The 21,565-nt window shown below is 37.9% G+C and overlaps 2 protein-coding genes across 2 annotated transcripts in view; one reads left to right on the top strand and one right to left on the bottom strand.

Moving 5' to 3' along the window:
• The window catches only part of DMGDH (dimethylglycine dehydrogenase), a 42,311-nt gene extending 22,292 nt beyond the window's left edge, over nucleotides 1-20,019 (bottom strand). Inside the window, exons 1-7 of the mRNA XM_010005424.1 lie at nucleotides 20,010-20,019; nucleotides 19,791-19,951; nucleotides 13,718-13,816; nucleotides 12,339-12,503; nucleotides 11,691-11,895; nucleotides 4,451-4,699; nucleotides 3,020-3,218 (exon numbers count right to left, since the gene is read on the bottom strand). Of these exons, the coding sequence (XP_010003726.1) occupies nucleotides 3,020-3,218; nucleotides 4,451-4,699; nucleotides 11,691-11,895; nucleotides 12,339-12,503; nucleotides 13,718-13,816; nucleotides 19,791-19,951; nucleotides 20,010-20,019 (1,088 nt within the window). The remainder of the gene's footprint in view (nucleotides 1-3,019; nucleotides 3,219-4,450; nucleotides 4,700-11,690; nucleotides 11,896-12,338; nucleotides 12,504-13,717; nucleotides 13,817-19,790; nucleotides 19,952-20,009) is intronic.
• A 46-nt stretch (nucleotides 20,020-20,065) lies between these two features.
• LOC104395693 (betaine--homocysteine S-methyltransferase 1) overlaps nucleotides 20,066-21,565 on the top strand; it is a 19,219-nt gene continuing 17,719 nt past the window's right edge. Inside the window, exons 1-2 of the mRNA XM_010005423.1 lie at nucleotides 20,066-20,069; nucleotides 20,158-20,180. Of these exons, the coding sequence (XP_010003725.1) occupies nucleotides 20,066-20,069; nucleotides 20,158-20,180 (27 nt within the window). The remainder of the gene's footprint in view (nucleotides 20,070-20,157; nucleotides 20,181-21,565) is intronic.

The raw sequence follows: 21,565 nt of genomic DNA, 5'->3' as shown, positions 1-21,565 counted from the left end.
CAGTTGAGTACATTAAGTACTTCTGCCAAACACACTCCTTCAGGCTGTTCAACATCAATATTCAGATTCTCAGCACAAACTTGCATTACCACAGTTGACGCAGTCAGGATGAGTGCTTGTAAATTGCCATTCTGCAAGTGTTACAGAAGAGCTAGCCATTACTGGAGTTTATTAGTCAGCTTTTAGTTACTAACAGGTGACTGTGGCTTCGATGCCTCCAAGAACAGTTCCAGAAGAAATTTTAGACAGCCTAAGTCTCCCTGCACCATTCACTGCAGCCAAAAGCACAGGGGAACACAGCACAGAGACCATGATATGACTGTGGGTGTCTACAGTCCACAAACAATGAGGTTTCTTAGCTTCAGCTGAAGACTGCTGAGCTGATGGCATGGTAACCCTGGCGGCAAGACAGCCCTGCAAGGTGGAGTTGCTGCTACATGTACAGCTCTGAACATGGGCTGAGTGGTCTGTGCACTCTCTGCAGGGCCAGCGCTGATCTTGGTGTTCCTAGCTGGGCCTATATTATTAGAGATTTAAAATTATGCAGAATGCACATATCTGTCATTACCTCAGATGATGGAGAGATGATTGTATTAATAGACCACTACAGTTCTGCTGCACATGCAGGGAAGTTGGAACTAGATGAACTTCAAAGTCCCTCCCAACACAAAGCATTCTATGATTCAATGAAAACACATGCATAGGATATCCTATGCAGGCATAGGATATTGCAAGTAGCCATGAAAGTAGATAACAGTTTGGGAATTCCATTCTTCACATGAGGATTTAGAGAAAATTTCCTTAATGAACACTAACTGCCCTTCTGCTTTTCTTCTTTCCTTCCAGCCCCTGCCAGATTATTATTCTTATTGTTCCTGTTCTGATGTCTTACTTGTTTGAGTCCTTGTTTCTCACCAGTTTTCTACTTGTTCCACTTCTTTTCCCTAGGAAATATGAGTCCTTGCACACCATGGTGCCTTTTCTATTGTCTTTGTTCCAGGTTTAGCCATTTTTCTAGCTCATTTCTGCAGGAAAACTGTTCAGACTCTGGCTGTGGAATATTGATATTGACAGAATGCAGGAATCTTACTGCAAGATATAGTGAGTCTCTACTAATTGTTTGTAAGCTGTAACATTAATAAAGTCTTGTGAATGGGCTTCACGGATAGATTTTGTGAAGAGTGGCAGAAAGGCGTGTCCTTAGCAGATGGGTCCCTTCTGCCAAATGTGAAATTTATTCTCAGAAAATGGGGAAATAAGAACTTGAAAAAAAAAAGCAACAAACTTCACCCCAAAAACCCTAACACAGCAAAACAACATACCTTCAAAAACCTCCTTCTTTGGAATGGTTGCACTGCTTTGGCTTAAATTTTTCTGAACAAAATTCTATCCTACCCTTGTTAACATTTTCAAAGCTATAATTAGCTAAAAACAGTCTGAAACGGGAAGTGTTTAGCAACCCTAACAATAAACAGTGCTACAGGCTCTGCTAACTATACTTATCAATTTATTTGCACATTAAAACGCCTAGCAAGCTGCTAATTTTAGATAATAAAAATCCTCTAAACTAACAGCACTAAGCCCTCTGTCACAATGTCCCTTCTAGTTGACTATGAGATAACAATTTGCTAATGCACACAAAAAATTACAACACTCAAGAAACACTGCAGTGACCCAGAAGCCTAGAACAGGGAGTCAAAAGTCGCTGAAAAGCAGACAAAGCAATCCAGTGACAGCAACACAATTGCGACATGTGTCGCAACATTTAGAGATTAATCAAATTCCTGAAATAATTTGTTTAAAGAAACTTAAACATATAACACTAGTCTTCAGTTATTCCTATATGGAACTTTGATTCTCTTCCTACTGGCACCAAGGAAAAAAAAACAAACCAGGCTCCAAAGTCTGACAGCACAGTAATGAACTTAAACAGTCTTCGGTGAACCAGGCCTAGGCAAACCACTTCTGTAACTGTAAGTTCTGCAAAGGTTACTGAAAGATAACTTTTTTTTTTTTTAAATCCAAGCAGCAAAGGTGAATGCCTTTCACAATGAATCATTGCAAAATTACTAAACCTTTTTATTTTGAGGGCCTCGGAAAGCACGTTAGTGGTACTGCCTTATCTTATGATCTGAGGGTTTGTTTGGCTTGGACTGAAAGAAAACTGGAAACAGCTGAGCTGGATTTTGAACAGCAAGTTAGGCAATTGGAAAGACAGTGTAAACAGAAGGTGTTCAATAACATGTGGCTGGAATTGTATTTAGTTTGTTCTATCCATCTTGAATCAATGGTCAAACTAAGACAGTTACAGAGAAGTCAGTAAGAGTTTTACCACTTGCTTCAGTGGGGCCATAGTGTATAAGACATAAGGCACACTCAAAGAAAACACCATTATGGGCAGAATAAATGACACCAGTAAAATACCCATTCCTGTTGTCACACTGCCCTCATTTGCTTTCCTTCAACATCCAGCAACATCATTTCTCAGTTCAGTCTCCAACAGTCAGAACAACTGCTGTGTTCATATCCCCAGAGTGGTCTGTCAACCCGGTGTGCTGGCAATGCCTTCTGCTTCCAGTTTTCACCCAAAACTTAGTACCTCATATTAGAAGTTCTCCCTGTACCAATCATTCTTGTCCCAACTTCAGAGACACCAGTTTATATAAATGCTAACATAAAAAATGGACTAGAAAGTGTATTGTAAAGCCCAGGATTTTTAGGACTCTAACTTGTTGCACAGATGCTACCAAGTACCACCCATTACTTGCAGCTGCATAAAGTGTTGCAGATACTGGCCTCTAGAAGAAAAGAAGGAAAGAAATTGAAAACATAGTGAGAGTTATGGAGAAGAAGGGAGAGCTTTTATTATGCATGCAGCGGTAATTAAGACTATTGCCAGTTACATTTTACATAAAATATGTGCAAAACAACCCCCAAACCAATAAAAAATTGTAAAGCTTGAGATGACTGACATTTTAACAATACAAGAGATAGAAGTTGTCATGAGGAACTTACTTACCCAAAACCAATAGCTACCCAGTAATTTCTGACACCCTGATGTGGTCCCACCATAGGAAGAATGTCTGGAGAATAGGTGATAGGACCCGCAATTGTGTTTACGATGTCTGCATTTTTCAGAACTGGGACCATTTTCATTGCAGCCTCAATATGCTCCATTATTCTGTCTAAATCAGACTCAAAAAGTTCTTTTCCAAAACCTTTCCAAAACGAAAACAAATATTTTACTTTTATTAATTATTTACACTGAAGTTACACTCTTACTACTTAATTATACTAGAAATAGTTGCATGTTTAATACAGTTAAGCAACTGACATATATAGAAGTTATATATGTTCAAGCTTTTGCCATCCTATATGAGGAAAATAGTGTGCATAAATCCCTAGTTACTTGCAGGATCAAGTTTAATGTTGCTGCAGTTACAATGTCCTTTATACATATTTGTTTAACCCTAAGGTCATGTAAATTCAACAATGAAGTAGAAAGGAAGCAGAGAAACACAGAAACTTCATTCTGTGTTAATCAGAACCACTTATTTTTCTCAATATGCCACCAACTTAGGGAAGGGAAGAAATATATTGCTTGTGTTGACTTATGATTTCCATGGTGTTTAGCGAATTCCTGATACATTTCAGCCTTCACTTTGGGCTCTAAGCATTACAGAACATCACTGTGTACAGGGACTTGACACTTCTGGAGACAGTAATTTCAGGAAGGTGAGACAGTGCACACCGAAGCCAAAGGGTGCTGATTACGCTTCCTTAGGAAGATACAATGTGTTGTTTTTTTTAAAAACAGCAACATGGCTGACTTAATATAACTTTCTGTCTAGAGTTGAATGGGAAGTTAGAGCCTAGACATGACACTGTAACTTTATTTCTTTTTTTAATAAGTAGCAGTATGACAGTTGGGATTTTTTTTGTACACAAAATTCCACACAAATCTACAGCTCTGTGGCACTTAGATCTAGCACAGCATTTTGTCCAAGAAATTGCCTTGCTATACCCGTGTTCCTATTTAACAACCACATTGTCTCTGTAGAAACAGCAAAAATCCAAAGCCTCTTGCAGTAAGCTGGAGAGAACTGTAGGTTAGAAAAATCCCCATTTGGTTGCAAAAGGCTAGGTAACACAGACTCAGTGACTGCACCTAATCACAACACACAGGCACCTCTTCAGAAGGCATGGTGAGACTATGCTGTAGGTGTGTATTTTGTGCCTGCTTCAAATAGGCTTTTTTATGTTATTTTTTTTTAGTTTCTATTCACTCCTATAATTTCTGTTATTTGAGAAGAAGTTTCTGAATAACGACGGCGTGTTGCAAATATTTTCTGTTTTCCATCACGGGTGATGGAATGATAGGCTGGGATTTATACACATTAAAATGTGTGCTAGTGCTTATCAAGTTCAAAGATTTAATGTTCTTAATTACCTGGTGGAACTCCATTTGTTACCCATGAGTCCTGCAGCTTCATCTTCTCCTCGCTCTCATACGGACCAAATAAAAGACCATCCCTTTCTTGCCTTAGATAATATGATCCTTCTAAGTCACGAATCACAGGCAATTCTGTTTTTAGGGCTTTCACTTCAGGGATAGTTGAAGTCACAACATACTGATGATGAACAGGTATCAGAGGGTGCTGCAGGCCAATCATCTTGCCTATCTCACGGGCCCAAAAACCTAGAGAACACACGTAATATATAGATACTCAGACTAACTTCAGTGAATGGAAAATAACAGTTAAACATCTGTAGGAAGCTCTGCACTTTATGAAATGTGGCAAATAAGGTTTTTTCCATACTTTTAATTGTCAAATAATTTTTCATATTATCCAGCATAATTTTCCCTTCCATTTTTCCATGTCATTGTTCCTAAATATACTACCATGTATTACTCTAGTTTACAAATATTTAAAAATTATAATTAGAAAAATACAAATTAGGCTTCTAAAAGTTCAGAAGAGAGTTTAATTAACAATCCCACAAACCCTATGATTTATTTGAGTAAAATAGTCCTGCAGTGCAGCCCTAGCAAAGTCAGATTCTTACACATCAGAATAAATTAGCCTGCAACATACGTATTAACTTAGACTCTTACTATCAACCAACTACAGCTAGTATGTTGTCCCAAGACAGTAGTCAAGTCCTAACACCCCAGAGAGAAAGACAGCAGCTTCATCCTGCTAACCTCTAGAATTTAAGTTTCACTCCTTTTCACTTGTATCATGTGACACATTAACTACATCTGCCTTGTAGCAATCAGTTACTTATCATGTTCATATTGTGAGTAGTCAGTGTGCTCTCCTGTAGTTGTCCAATTAAAAGTTCTGACACAGACTATGACACTGTCTCTGAAGCCTACACAGGCCCTTTGTGTATACTCCTAGGCATGAGGTAAAGAAGATCTAATTCTTCTCTGTTAAGGTCCCTTCAAACTAGCTGTTTCCAGCTGTTAAGACTTAGTCACAGTGAGATACCTTTGTCAAAGTCAAGGCCACTTAACTGCCAAACTTAGTAGTTTTGTCCCTGCATCATGGCTCACCTGCTGTTAGGTAGGAACATACAGACCTGGGAATGAGATAGACTGACTGGTGTGGTAGCTACTGTAAGAAGCTTGGAATATTCCTCTCCTCATTCTTTAGATTAAGGAGTGGAGGTCTCAGAAATGGGCATGAAGGAATAAAATCCAATGAAGCTGGAGTTCCAGGGAAGTCTGGGAATGAATGTGGGGGGAAGGTGAAAAGGAAGAGGAAGAAGAGTTATCCAGGCTTCCAAATAAAAGGCTCTGTGCTATATGGCACCCAGGAAAAGAAGACAGGTCAGCCTAGTTCCTATGTAACCAGCTGACTCCAAACTGTTTGCTGTAAACACAGTTGCCCCTTCTCCTGGGACCTGAACTCATGATGCTCAGCTTAACATAAAACTGGGCCAGGAGCCCCACTTCAGGTCAGCTAAGGGCCTTCAGAACCTGTCTGAGCTGGATTGCTTGTACATGTGCCTGTTTGCAGCTCTGTCACAACCATGCCTGTGACTGGCCATGGACCTCATTGATCCAGACCCTGATCCGTGGACTACTTCCCAGTTTGACCTCAGCCCAGTCTTGTCTCTATGGACCTGCCTGCTGATCACTGGGCAGTATCTGACACTGGTTATGTCACCAGACCTGTTCCTGAGATGTGGATTGACTTTCAGGTTTGGCTGCCATCTGTCCTCATCACTATGGATCTGCCTGTGCTTCATCCCCACAAACTTGTCTGGAGATCTGGGCTATGGGCTGACCCCGGCAGCTTGTCCTAGGCCTGCCATGCTCCATCCCTTGTGCACTGCAGGACACAGTCCCTGCTGGCCTGCCAGTCTTGTTACCATGCATGGCTCCCCATCCTGTGGAGTGAAGCTGGCCCCTGCTGCTTGCTGACATTAACTGGGGAATTCATCCTCTCACCTCTGGCACGGCCAAAACTCAGGACAATGGGGAAAGCTGAGCTGGGCTGTGCTGGCCTTGTGCCATTCCTCCACACCAGGAGACTGAAAATCTCCTATTTCATACTACAAACCAGTGTCAGGGTCTAACTCATACTGTTTTTAAGAATGCAGATTTTCTGAGGAAAGCGTTTTCTGTGGATGACTCACTTGACAATTGCTGGCAGCCAGGTAAAGCAAGGGAGCAAAAAATCCAGGATCATGAGAGATAGATCTGTTCAATTAAAAGCCCTTATCCAGTAAATACTAAAAAACAGTATCTGTTGTTCTGCATTTATCATAGGTAACAGTTTTGCTTCTTAAAGGCATTCTCACCACTTGAAGAATACTCACTGACAGAACAGTTGTTTAGTCAGGTAAATTATCTCAGGGAATATTATGCCATAGTCACAGTGTGATTCAAAACACCCTTTACAGCTACTGAAGCCTGATTTCTGCTCCTTTATTAAAAATATATATAAATAATAATCTAATACATTTTACTTTCTAGCACATCTGAAAAGGTTTCCTCCTTTACAAGTGACAAATACAAATGACAATTTAAGTGGAGGCTAACAGTCTATAGGGAACTTCTATTTATTTGGGTATTTCCTTGTCACCCACAAAGAAAACTATTTTAAGGTTAGGTCTCCATGAAGGAGAAGGAAAGGTGAAATAGCAGAAAATTCCATCTCTAGCATCGCACACAGTTTTCCTGCCAAAATTGCTTAGACAATCTTAAAGAAATATTTGGAAAAATAAATAGTAGTCTAAAAAAATGCTTCTAATAAATTCCCTGTTTTGCTTCCTCATTAAAATAGGATCAGTGGGAAAATACAGAGAGTGAGCCTATTCCATCTCCTCAAAGAAAATAAAAATGGCAGATGGGATTTTAGGTCTCTGAAACTTTGTTTCTTTTGAAATAATGTTTAATTTCTTAACCATTGAGTTTTCATAAATACATTACAAACAGCTGTTTTTAAATTCCTTTTTAATTAAAGGTTTAAGTGTACGTTTTTCTCAAAATCAAATTTTAAATATTGCACTTCTTAAAAAAAGTCACACTTATGATAAGTGATTATTTAATTGCTTAGAATTACAACAGCTGACATTTACTAAATGAAAAATGTATAGATTCTTTGTTTAAAGTTTTTGAACCATGTGCAAAAGCTGTTAAAACCAAAAAAATAGTAAAACAAAGAGTATGTTCTCTGAAACAAAATTCCAATTGGAAACAGATGTCAAGTCCTATCAGAGAGAGCAAATGAAGGCATAAATTATATCTCTAGGGTATTTGTAAAGATTAGATTGTAGAGATTGCAAACACCTGATGCAGAAATATTTAGTGGTAGTATTACTTAGCATATCTGTTGAACTATGCAATCTGACTAGCTCTTGGTTTTAAAAAAGATAAAATTTTCCACCACTACGTATGTATAAATGGTTGTATATACAATGTGTATATGTCTGCAAAATGTGTGCTTATCTACACACACATACTGTATAAACTACATTAACTATTTTTGCAGACTTCAATCAAACATTCCATTATAAATAGGCTGCAAATCACTTCAGCAAGCTCAATACCAGTTAGCTCATGTCAGGGATTATTTATTAAGCATCTGCTTTCTTCCAAAATGGAAATCTCACATAGGGAACAGCTAAAGATTGGCTGAAACTAGTTTGTTCCAGTTCCACAACAGATGTCAGCTGGGGGATGAGAGGGGAGAGAGAATGTAGTGAGCCTTCTGATGTATTTTTCTCTGCCTGTATTGCAACATGAGCCTAAAATATGAGCTCTGAATTATACCAGTCATTTTCTGTAGTGGAATTAGGCAAGGCTGAGAAGAAGAATGCATGTTAGCTGAGAGAACATTTATAAGATATATATGTTATACAGTATTGATTTCATATCCTTCACCAGAATGTTAAGCAGTATGTGCTTCAAATGTTCATTTTGGCTCAGTGTTTAACTACACAAGACAATTAACTAAATATATTGTTGGTTTAATAACTTAGTAAATGAAACAAACAAAAATAAACAAAAAAACCCACAACCCACTACGCAAATTTCACAAGGGTACATTCTAATTTTTGCACATTTACTAGAAAACATCGCCTGATGTCAACTTGATATATAAGCCAAAGAAAGATAAATATGCTACAAAAATCTAAGGCAATTACTACATCTGTGATACTTCATCCATATATTGCAGAGCCAATAGTTAGGAATAATGAAGGCCTAGAAGTTTGTGGCCTAAATAAGAAGTCAGATTGCCAAAAGAGCTGCTTTTCCATTCCATAATGTTGGATCATTCCTAGACCATTCCATCCATACTGTGACATAAGGATTCTATTAGCAAAAGAGCTTGTTATTTTATAACTGTATGCTGCCCCATAATTCATGCCTGAAAGCCATAAACTGACAGTCCAAAGGCATTCAAATTTCCATGCCTCTCATCTTCTAAGTGCTTGATTTTGTGATCTAAATAAAATCATTTTAATTTGGTTTCCCCGTTTATGTGGTTGCTTGCTTTCTAAAAGGAATACTGAACTCTTCTAGTCCTCTTTCTCTCCAAAATGTCATTCTGTGGCACTGTATGGGCATCACAGCAGTTCATGAGCTTGCTTGGAACTTGCAGGTAAAATTCTTCAGATTCCTGCTATTTTTGCTAGGCTTACAGCAACAGCAAGTGATCACCTATATATGGGAGGTACACTACAAGAAAACCCACTTTTCAGTGGGTTTGCCAGTTACTCTTTACTGAAAGCCTGCAATGATCTAACACAGGGCTGACTACAACACAGACACTGAAAGCAAGGTTACCCAGTAAAGCTCATCCTCTCAGTTCAGGCCTTCTGTTCCATTCCTTCCAAATTTCTTCCTATCTCAATCTTTGTGCTTCACCATCCTTGCTGGTCCTGTACTTGCTCTTCTTTTCTGCAGTGACATACACGACTCTTATTCAAGCCTTTCACTCTTCTTAATAAGAAAGATCCCTTCCAAGTTAGCATATTCTATGATTCTATGATTTTATATCCTTCTTCAGCTTTTTTCTGTCCATGTTCAGGTCAGTTTCCCTCATTTGTTATATCCTGTCCCAGCTGTCTTCTCTTCATTCCAGTCTATTGCTGTCTATGTCTCCCTTGCTACTCCACCTCTCTGTCATGCCCAGAAAGCTCAGGCAGTCTCCATTTTCCAGTCTCAGTTTCACACACAGCTAGTCCTCAAGAATCTTTCCTAAAAAAGCTCCAGCTGCAGTTACCTTAATGAAACATGTCAGGTCCCTTTTTCTACCACTCTCCATGGTGTCATCCCCACTGCTGCAATACCCACAGACCCTCCTGGTTTGAGCGTCCTTATTCACAAAGTCCTCTTGCACATAAGTGTTTCTCTTGCTGCTGGTGCTCCCAGCCACCTCCAGGAACCTTCCCCAAGCATTTCTGGGGTCCTCATCAAAAGAAGGACACAGAGCTGTTGAAGCAAGTCCAGAGGAGGGCCATGAAGTTGATCAGAGGGCTGAAGAACCTTTCCTATGAAGAGAGGCTGAGAGAGTTCGGATTGTTCAGACTGGAGAAGAGAAAGCTGCAGGGAGACTTTATTGCAGCCTTCCAGTACTTAAATGGGGCCTACAGGTAAGCTGGAGAAGGAATTTCTGCAATAGAATATAGGATAGGACAAGAGAGAACAGTTGTAAACTGAAAGAAGGCAGATTTAGAATAGATATTAGGAATAAATTCTTCACTGTGAGAGTGGTGAGACACTGGAACAGGTTTCCCAGAGAAGCTGTGAATGCCCCATCTCTGGAAGTGTTCAAGGCCAGGTTGACGGGGCTTTGAGCAACCTGGTCTAGTGGGAGGTGTTCTTGACAAAGGGCATTCCAAGAGGTTGGAACTAGATTACTTTTAAAGTCCCTTCCAACCCAAACCATTCTATTATTTCAGTCTTCCAATGTATTCTCCTTCCAGTATAATTCACTCGTAACTCCAGTTGTCAGCCGCGGTTATTCTACCCATCAACAGGGAGAGTCCATATCTTGTGCAACTTAATCATTTTATCTGCTTTGTACTAGAAATACATGCGCTTTTTTTTGTTGTGTTTTGTTTTGTTTTGTTTTTTTCCCACTGCATAGATGTAAAAAGGAATCATAAAGACATCCTTGCTCTCAGTTCACTTGTCCCATCTGAGCAAAAAGAGGAAGTCCTCTAGAGCTATCACAGCTTCCTAATGAAGTGTGATTATTCACTTAGATGGGATGCATGAAAGATTCATGCCCTAAAGATGTAGAAGCAGTTACATAAAAATGTAAATATTCAGCATGTTTTCTAACAATTGAAATCAGAAAGTTGTCTGCTAGAACATAGAAGGCACATTTCATGTAGTTGGTGCCAACAGCTTCACCAATAATATATTTTTCTATAACTTGTATAAAGCTGCATAAAAATAAGTAATACTCAGATTGAATAAAGTTTTTTAGATTTGTTTAGGAAAACAAACAGAAATCCAAAGAACTATTGCGCAAAAGCTCTTTGGAGAAGAAACATCAGTTTGGCTTCTTTGACACAATAAAGAATAAAAACTGCATATGTCAATACAAGCTCCCTTGAGTTAGGAAATTTTTATTACATGAAAAAATGTATTGTTAAGCCAAGTGCTTGTTTAAAATACTATTCAAAGGGCAAAAAAAATCCTCAGTTTCAAGGATATGTGGATAGACTTAAATCTTAGAGAAAGATAATACTGAAATAAGCAGGGTTATCTTACTTGCTTCAAATCCTCAGTGTCTTTGAAAAAATAGTGAAGATTTTCTACTCATTCCTACTTTGTTTATACATCCCTTTTCCCTTCCAAAGTAACTCTCATAAGATTTTAGAGGACAATATTCATAGACAGTATCCTGGGTCTTCTACAAAACTTACTGTAGACCAGTAAAGATCTCTTTTACTACTAAAATCTAACAAGACAGTCTGACGAGTAAACTGCTGGAAACAAACCAGAAAGAAAAATTATTAATTCCTAGCCAAGGAAAACTAACATAAGGGCTAAATTTTCATAATATTGTAAAGTATTATGGGCAAAGAACGTTTTACCACAAACCAAGCAAATATTCAAAAAACATATATTACTTATTCCTGTAATCCATACAATTCAGTACAGATGCTCTGTGTCAGCTGGTTTGTAAGTCTCAAGAGTACACAAACATGTATGTTACCTGCAGTATTCACAATTCTCTTTGCTCTAATTATTCCAAGTGGAGTTTCAACTTCCCATGTCCCATCTGATCGGGAGTTCAGATTAGTCACTTGGACAGGATAATTTAACTGGGCACCATATTTTCTGGCTCCTGCAGCCAAGGCCATAGTGAGAGAATAGGGATCAATATGACCATCTCCAGGGTTATACAGGCCAGCTAAAACCTAAGTGGAGGAAAAACCCCACAAAATGAAATAAATTAAAATTTCTAAAAACCAACAATTAAAAAAATAAATGTATTATTTCTTGAATGCAACAGACCTTAGGGAGTCAAATCAAAACAAATTTTCAAATATATAATAATATCAGGCCTTCACAGATAGCCAACAACAATGGCATAAGGAAGTAAAATTACTTAGTTCTCCCATGCAGTCAAAGGCAGCAACGCTTTAATAATATAGTAGTGTATATAAGTAATAGTACACATCCTGGTACATAGTAAAATGCATGTGAATCTGATTTTAGATTATAACACATCTTTTTGCACTGAAAAACTGAACTCTACTGTACAATTTATATAAAGGAAACAGATTTTAAGTCTACATATCTGATGAAACAATATTTAATTGCAATGGAAGCTATTTTTTCATAAAATCAGGTTATTTACCATATCCATGTTCAATAAGGGAAACAGTTCTTGTACTTTCTCGGGTGTGATTAGGTACTGCTCTGTCGGGTGCCAACCAGCACGAGTCATTTGGTATTTGAATTCATCCACTCTAGTGGGAGTTGAAGCAATTCTGATGCTACCCGGCTGGTGAAACCCCACAGCCTAAAACAAAGACCAGAAGTTAATTACTGAAAGAACCTTTACTAATCTCCATAAATGCATGTTCCTGTGCTATGGGAAGTCTATAGGAATTTTGCCATTAACATCACTATAAAGGGACTAAGGTAAGTTAGGTGACTTTGAAGGTTAACTTGAAGATGTTAATCTTTAAAGTTAAAGGTATTTAACCTTTGAAGATACTATCTTCAAAACAGTTGTGAAAAGCCTTTACTGAATGTAATGATACTGTTTTTATTAATATTATATTAATATTTGAATTTCAAAATTACAATTAGATTAATCTCAATATATATATATAATCGATTTTATTAAAGTCTATCACAAGCACAATTCTCTGCTGAGATGCTGCCGAGTTAATTTAACTGACTATGCACCTTTATTGACACAATGAATAACCACCTACCTTTTAAAAAAGATTTTAAATAAAGTAGAAATGCTTATATAGTTGGACAGTGAATGCTTACTTTCTAGTATATGCTATTTATTTCACCTGTTCTGTGTACCTCACAGAACACTAACATGGTTGAATAAGTTCTTTAGTAGAACTCATAATCAGCTGTAGTATCTTATCTAGCTGAGCAGTAGAATAAAGAAAAAAGCATTTCATTACAATTATCAAGTTTGTAGACTAGTATAGTGAGGATCATCCAATTTCTGCTGCAGTCTGAAGCAAGGATGAGTTTAGTAAATGAAATCTATATGGCCAAATTATGCCAGATAAAAAAAGATATGCCCTGTATTTCTCTGCATACACATTCCTTAAGTCCCTAAATAAAAACACACCTCTGAAAGGGATGGTAAGAATTGCAGCAGTCTCTCAAGTACAGACAGCATCATATCATACGAATTGTTGACATGTTTAAAGCTGGCATGTATCGTAATCAATCCTTTCATTCCAACCCTTGATGCTATTTTAACCAAGCTAAAGTTGCAGACTTTTAGTCTGCTGATCTTTTGAGATGTTTGATGGAAGCCACTTTCTCAAACTTGAGAGGGATCTGGGAAACCATCTAAAATATTTAATAACTAAGCACCAGACTATATGCAGGCTGCAGGATGTATTTCAATGAAATAGAAGCCTTAGGATAGTCACAAACATATAAATATTCAACTTGTTAAATCCAAACTTTTTTTCTAAGACTATTAGTAAGGTTAACATTGATCTGAATTAATACTTTAAAAGTTGGGGAGATTACCTGTCCAGTCTCTTCTTCCAGCTTTTCATAGAGTTTGATGCTGTAAGAATGGATTTTCTTCAGATTTATTCCAGGATGAAAATAAGTAGTTAAGCCAGCCTCAAAGAAGAAACAGGAATAACAACATAGAGATATTATTAGTAATGCAATGCTTTCTTTCCCTCCTTCCAACTGTCAGTCAAAAAGGAACTGTCAAGATACTGTAAAGAAAAGCAGCACATGGATAGAGCCAACTGCTACAAAAAAATATTTTTCTCTGCAGACATTTTTCCATCTGTCTTTTCTCATCAAATTTGTCAGCCCAGGATACTGTTGCAGTTGTTGTCTCCCATGGCCTCCTTTAGTCCTTCAATTTTTCAGTCATCTGTTTCAAAGCTTTTAGAAGAGACAAACATCTCCATTTCTGATCAAGTAAGTCAACTGATTCTTAAAACGTCCTGTAGTGGGAGCTTCATTTTTTTCTTGCAAATGGAAATGGGAGACAGACCAAACCTTCACAAAGACCAGATCTTAAACAAAGTTATTACTTTCATGGATGTGAACAGCAGGGAAGTGGAAGTGAATAATCTTTTCAGCAGTTGTCTCATGTGGCAGTTGAAGAGCAATTGCTACATTTCAGAAGTAGCTTAAGAAATCACTGTATGTATTTTGCACATCATTTTACCAGGCCTGACTTGAGAAAGCAGTCAGGCCCTTTTGGGTTCATAGGTAAGATCAAGGTTACTACAGCCTCTTCTATACTTCAGGAAACAATCTGCCTGCCTAAAAGTGGCAGCTGCATCCCTCTAATAACATTCATAACCGCAGATATTTAGCACCTTAAGTGTTACTTAACTTGAACATACGTCTTTGTATCTCCTGAATTTGACATCTCACCAAAACCCTTCTCCCAAGTGAAACAAGAGAATTACACAATTACCTTAGGTTTTCAAGCTAAATAACTGTACTGATTTAAGTACTATATATATATATATATACATACACACACTATATATATAAACTAAAATAGACCTTATGAATATTTACAGGTTGTTATATATTTTAAGACTTTAACTTCAAAAGCTAGTGGAATAACTGTGTACATAAGAATAACAAATGCAAGAATTAGTGGTCTTTAAAGATGTCTTTTAATTAAAACTAATTTAGCCATGCTAAGAACCTATTAAGCATTACACTCCTCTACAATTAAAATCAACATACACTGCATGAATTAGATCACACATCCTCATTTTTTGAAATTATGGGCTTTTATAATCCATCTTTGTTGATGCATCTTCACATTTAACACCTGATCCTTTTCTTCAGAAAAAAATTAGCTTCAAATTGCTCTTAACAAATGGCTTGCACTTGCATACCATGCTCCTCAAAAACCAGAAATTATTCTCATTGCCTGAGATAACAGGTACTCAGCATCTTCAGAGCAAGAGTATGACAGGTGGCATATTGACAAGTTCCTGACCCTACTGAATATATGTCTTCATGCTAGTCAGCGCGCTAAAAGGTTCTCGTAATGTTTTGGTGAGGATTTTATCTATTTGTTAACTTGAAGCCTATGCTATCATTGCATTGCATAAGTCAAAATACGCAATTGAAAAAATGTGCAAAATAAATAATACATTAGTGTTAGATTTTTCAGTTGTACATTTACTTAATACACAATTTGGGGGGTAGTTCCCTAAGTATGTTTGGTATTGTTCATTACCTCAACAGTCTGAATTATAAAAGTGATCACACTTCAGAATTTGTAACTAAAACTGGCTTCTTTCTTAAAACAAATAAGTCCTAAGGGCCTTTTATATGTGTATATTGAATAAAGAAATACATTAGGCACTGAAATGTTTACATTGTTTAGCCATTTACAATAGCCTGTGAGTAACTAATTTACTTGTACCTGCAAATTATGTCATCTCATATTCTTTTTACTGTCTTATTTTTGTAAACACTTCCTGGTCTTCTGTTATTTTTCTAAATATAGTAACATATTACAGATGTAAGGAAATTCCACCTTAGTGGTCACTGTTACTAACATCATTTTGAACCAAATCACTAATGCGTTAGCTATAAACCCATATACATTCAAGTCCATTTAATTGCAGGAATTAAATCAAAACTTGTCTCTCTGACATTTTCAAGAGAAAAGAAGAATTTTAAACACATTTTTATGTCTTTTGGTTTCTGATCTCAGGAAACAATTATAACCTGACTGGACTTATATATAGAAATTAAGATAATAAAACAATTAAACAATTACAATAAAATAAACAGACTAAGTGAGACCTAAGGAGGTCTCTATCCAACCTCACAATCAAAGCAGGATCAGCTACGAGACCAGCCCAAGTTGCATAACATTTTTTCAAGCTGGTCCTGAAATTGCCCAAGGACAGAGACTGCACTGTTTCTCTGGCAAAGTACAGGACTTTGCATTTGTCCATGTTAAATTTCATGAAGTTCCTGTCCTTCCAACCCTCCAGCCTGTCTAGGTCCCTCAGCATGGCAGTCTTGTCCTTGAGGGCACTGACTGGTCCTCCTGGTTTGATGTTAAAATTTGACAAGTATGTACTTCATTACCTAGTCCAGATCATTGATAAAGAAGTTAAACAGGATGGGTCCCAGGACAGACATCCGCAACACTCAACTTACTTCCAGGCTTTGAGTAGAGTATGATCCATTAACCACTACCCTCTGAGCTCAACCATCCATTCTTTTAACTATGTAGCTGTCCAGCCATGCAAAATGTAATATCTTCAGCTGGATATATGAGTATTATGGGAGAGTGTCTCAAATCTTTCTACAATCCAGATAAGTGACATCAGCTGCTCTTCTCTTGCCTACAGATTCAGTTATTTTATCATAGAAGATAATTAGGTTTGGTGAGATGTGATTTACACTTGGGAAATATATTCTGAGTGTTGCAAATCACAGGCCCAGAAATAGGATCTGATACTTGCTCCATGATTTTCCTGATTTTCCCAAAGTATGGCTAGCTGGCCTTCAGCCTCCTTGCTTGTCCATTTGGGTTTTATAAAAGATGCATATATATGCCCTTCTCCAAATGCTGAGCATCTCCCCTCATGTCCAGTCTTTCAAAGGGAATACATCTGCAGCCAAAGCAATGCCACATCACCAGCAGCATTCTTGTATGCAGCCCAACTGATAAAATGCACGTTTGTGAGTCAAGTTCTCCAATTAATCCCTGTCTTGATCCCCATCCAGTGCTGGTAGCTCCTCTTCTTGTACCCTGCTCAGACCACATGGGCCAGAGAAATCTTGTCAGTGAAAACTCAGACAAAGAAGGCCATGAGCACTTCCACTTTATCAGCATACACTGTGACTAAATTACCCACCTTGTTCAGCCATAGTCCTTGTTCAGGCAGAAACTTATTTTTGCCTTTAATGTTCCTCACGAGTCTTAACTCTAGACGAGCTTTGGCTTTCCTAACGCCAAGGCAATACCCCATCATAAGTTTTTCCTGTTTCCACCTTCAGTATTCTGTGGTTTTGCTCCAGAACTCAGTCATGAGTCTGGCCCAGCTAGCCTCACAATGTTTTCCTGAGTTTCCTGAGGCCATAATTTTAAGTATGGCCTCTTCGCTATGAGAACTGACATAGTGAATTTAAGGGTTTTTTAATAGCTGACATTTGTTGAAATGTTCATGTATCAGTTTAGTTCTATTCCAATCTGCTTCATATTTAATACTAACTCCAGTTATTAAACTAATATTCTGGAGGAAAATGCATAAAAACTGTTATCACATATTCTCTCTTCTTCCAAATTTGACCAGGTCATACTAAGTTTTTCTTTGTCTTGAGCTGTGCTTTATTGACAATCAGCAGCAGAATCAGCTGCATGTTGCAAGAAAAAGGATGACATAACAGAATGATACATTAAACATCTTCTTAGAAAGTACATTTTTTAAAAGTAACAATGTAAAAAATCGGCTTGCTGAGTGGGTTATATATCCCTTGTTCAGTCCCCAGGGCTTCAGTAAAATTGCGAATTATCTGACCTGCAGAATAATAGAACTTTAAGAGGTCTTAGGCTTTAAATCCTAATTTGCACACATATAATAACTGCTGCTTTGTCATGGTTAGTTAGGTACAAAAATGAGCAGCACTTGCTCTTTTATTTATATCCTCTTACCACTGATAAAACAAAAATGTGCACACTTTCTATGTTGTTTTAATAACACACATGGAAGTCAGCCAAACTGATCTCAAACATGAGAAGTGGAAAAAAGTTTTGGCAGCAACACTATCGGGAATGTGATCTATATGAAACATGATTCTGAGCTTTGGAAGGACTTACTGGATTGTGAAAGAAGGAAAATGGATATTAGATACAGTACAGCAATATCTGAACTAGACTTTCAAAATTTGTGCTGCAGGCAATATACTACATGCCATTAAAAATGATAACTGTATGTGTAATTTTCATTTGTACCTAGTATTGTACTGCTGTGAGGAAAACACTGGCAAATGTATGGTACCCAGCGTAAAAAGAACTCAGTCATTGTTTTGATCTGTCTCATCAACTGAAACAGACTTTCTGTTAACTTTCTCATCTTTAGAAGCAGTATGCTCAGTTCAGTTACAAGAGACAGTATACCATTTTGTTTACCTAACAGTTATCCATTTTAACCTGTCCTATAACTATAACCTGCTGTGTTAATCACATCTAATTCTGTTGCAACAGGTGCCAGGAGGCAGCCCTCCCAATAGCCCAGAGCAGGCATTTTCTCTGCTGCACTCCAGGTCCCTCTCTGCCTTTGAAATGGGGATCCCTATTCAGTGCTACAGTGCTGCAATGACTAAGAAGTGGGGGCAGAATTGCTGGAGAAGAAGTTGCTTTTACTGAGCTAGGAGAAATAAGCTAGACAGAGTGAGTATAACCAATAGAACAAAGGGAACATTTAGTAACAAAACCCTCTTAATTAATTTGGTTTCCTATTCAAAGAGGGAATTTTTATTATTTTTTTACACACGTATTGTCCTGTATATGTATTGGGTACATAGAATTCAGCCTGTGTCTTGCTCATATACATAAGTCACAGTATTTCTTTATGCATTTCATACTTAGTATTGAATGCATAAGATGCCCGGTCAGACACTATAAACTGTGTTGCTCTGTTCACTGAACTGTACCAGCTGTGTTATGATTACATCTAAAAGAGTCATAATTGCTGACTTTTGGCTCTCCTAACTCAATACAATGTGTTTTCTTTTGGTTTACTCTGAAGCAAGTAAAATTAAGTAGAAAACTACTTCTACATCTCATGCAGTTTTTAAATTCAATTTCAGTTTTTACTATTGTTGTCCCATAAGGCCGCAGACACACAAAACATCTGCACTAAGACGAAGTATGTCCAACTTCAAACTTCCTCCTCTGGGACACATGTGACCATACAAATCAAATATAATCCATCTGAGTCATCCTCCATAATTTGTTCCTGAAAGGCACTCAGATGCTCTAAGTTACAATTATTACATAAGTGCTCTGTTGTATTAACAGAACAGTTCTAGAGACAGCAAACTTTTGGGTTTTTACTTTTCTGTATTGCTACCTGCAGGGATAGCATTGTCCCAATTTCAGCTAAGCGCAGCTGGAAAAGAATGGAAAAAGCATCCATTATTGTGGCAAGCTTTATTTCATTTTGTTAAACTACCTGCGCCAGACATTGATGGAGAAAATACAGAATTACATACACCTATGTTGCATACCAGTTCGTTCATGTGATTAGAACTATTATAGGAGGTATTCCCACTCTGCTATTATTGCATGTATGTCTTTTCACTTCTTTTCCTTAGAGTACCTTAGAGTTTAAACCCAGTTAACTGCTACAAATCACGGAATTACAGAATCATAGAATCATTGTTCCAATTTTTGCAAATGAGGAATCTGTACTGTGGATAGATGAACCACCTTTTCAAAACTCATACAGTCAATCTATTAAGAACTCAGTGCCATCTGTAAAATAACCAGATAGTTAATATCTGGAGAGCCAGGGAATATAAAGGTAATGAAAATTCCACCACCACTGCTGTTAATCTGAGAGAATAACAAAACATTTCTTACTGCATGCCAAGTAGATCCTGCAGTGAGCTCAGATTTTTCCAGCAGAACAACATCCTTCAAGCCAGCCTTAGCCAAGTGATAGGCTAGACTCACACCAACACAACCACCTCCAATGATCACTGTATCTGCTGTGTCTTTCCCCAAGGAAGGAGTTGGGGTTTCTTTCCTGGGGAAAAAAATATTTTAAATTACAGTTATTAAAAATTTTAAAAATGGTGCTTTTTTCCATCTCTTTTGTTTTATACTCCAATTATAATACAACTTGGTATCTGCTTATGAGTCTAGCCCCACCTGATTTAAAACCTAACCTGTTCACTCTTGCCTTCTTTTAAAGTAAATGCTATTAAAGGGTCATATATATGAACAGTAGTAATACAAAAAGCAAAGCAAGTTTGCTTCCACTCACAACTTTATATCTTTGTTATTTGTCCAATATACCCTTAAACATAGACATTCTTTTTCAATGAGACACTGTACACTTGACTGACAGTATCAAAGCTGACTTTTCAGAAGTGCTGTTGTACACACAACACAAAGTCCTTAAAATGTCTGCTTAGTAAAGCTCCTTTATTGATGTCTAAAGCCTATGTCAGCAGACCACATGAGAGTCTGTGTTCATGAACACTGAAATGTAATGTTTCCCTTTATGTTCTGCCTATTTTGCCATGTTCTACTTTGCAGAAGTCAAAACATTACAGAAACAGGGTTTTTGTCAATGGCTCACTCTTCAATTCACCGCGCTGGATTTTCACAACCACTTTCAGCCATCACAAGCCAGAACAGCTGCCATCAGCAGCCCCGTTCTCCTCCATCTCATCTGATCCTTCTTTCTACAGCCCCATTCACCAACAGCCAGGCAGCAAGATCAGGACACTTATCCAAAATAAAAAAGCTATTTTTTCAGATGTGAAACAACGGAAGACCTCTTAGTACAGGAGCAATACAGACTACTGTGAAACCACAGTATCTTTTCCTTCAGGACTGTTAATTAAAGTTTTATCTCCCCTCCCTCCTGGTACATTTTCTTTTGCTCTAGCAGAATGCTTTCTAATGTGTAACTAGTCTTTCACCCATCACCCATTCTGAAATCGAAGCTATTAGTTGCATGTGTTATGAATGGAGAACTTATAAATGAATCTGACACTTTAAACTGAAATACAGGACGAGTATGCATCATATTTACTCACGGTGTCAATGAACAAAAATAAATGGGAGAACAGGACACCACAGGTTCTCCATGATTTGGTGCACCACATGCTTGCATGAGTTCTTTTGTCAAGATTACATATTAATCTTTGCAAGCTAACAGTAAGCTATTTAACAGCCAGACATGAGTCACTTCACACCAGCATCTCAGCTGAATTTTGAAGCATGGTAACCTAGGTGAAAAAAAAGGAGGCTTTTCTCATGCTTCTTCCTCATGTGAATTCCAGAGTTCTTCACCTGACTTTCAGCTCTTTCCAAACCTTTTCTTTCAAACCCAGGAGCCTGGTCAGAATCGAGAGCTTACTTTTCCCTGTGAGCTACATGGTTCTCCCTGATGTTTGCTCCTGCCAGTTAACACAGGTCATTTTCAGCTCATGGGTACGGCCTAGCAGACATCCGGAGGGATCTCTCCATCTGCTCAGGGACTTATCCGGGGCTGGGCAGTCGGGCGAGGCGCAGGTAGAAGATGAAAGATACACCTCTTGCCCACAAGGAGCGGCCTTCGCGGCCCGGCGACCCCGCAGAGCCGCTGGAGCAGCCCGGCAGCAGGAGCCCCTTCCCTCACCGCC

This window comes from Chaetura pelagica, unplaced genomic scaffold (genome assembly GCF_000747805.2).
Source record: "Chaetura pelagica isolate M959 unplaced genomic scaffold, ChaPel_1.0 scaffold37, whole genome shotgun sequence".
NCBI lineage: Eukaryota > Metazoa > Chordata > Aves > Apodiformes > Apodidae > Chaetura > Chaetura pelagica.
The sequence above is the reverse complement of the archived record's forward strand: the minus strand, read 5'-3'. Positions and strand labels throughout refer to the sequence as shown.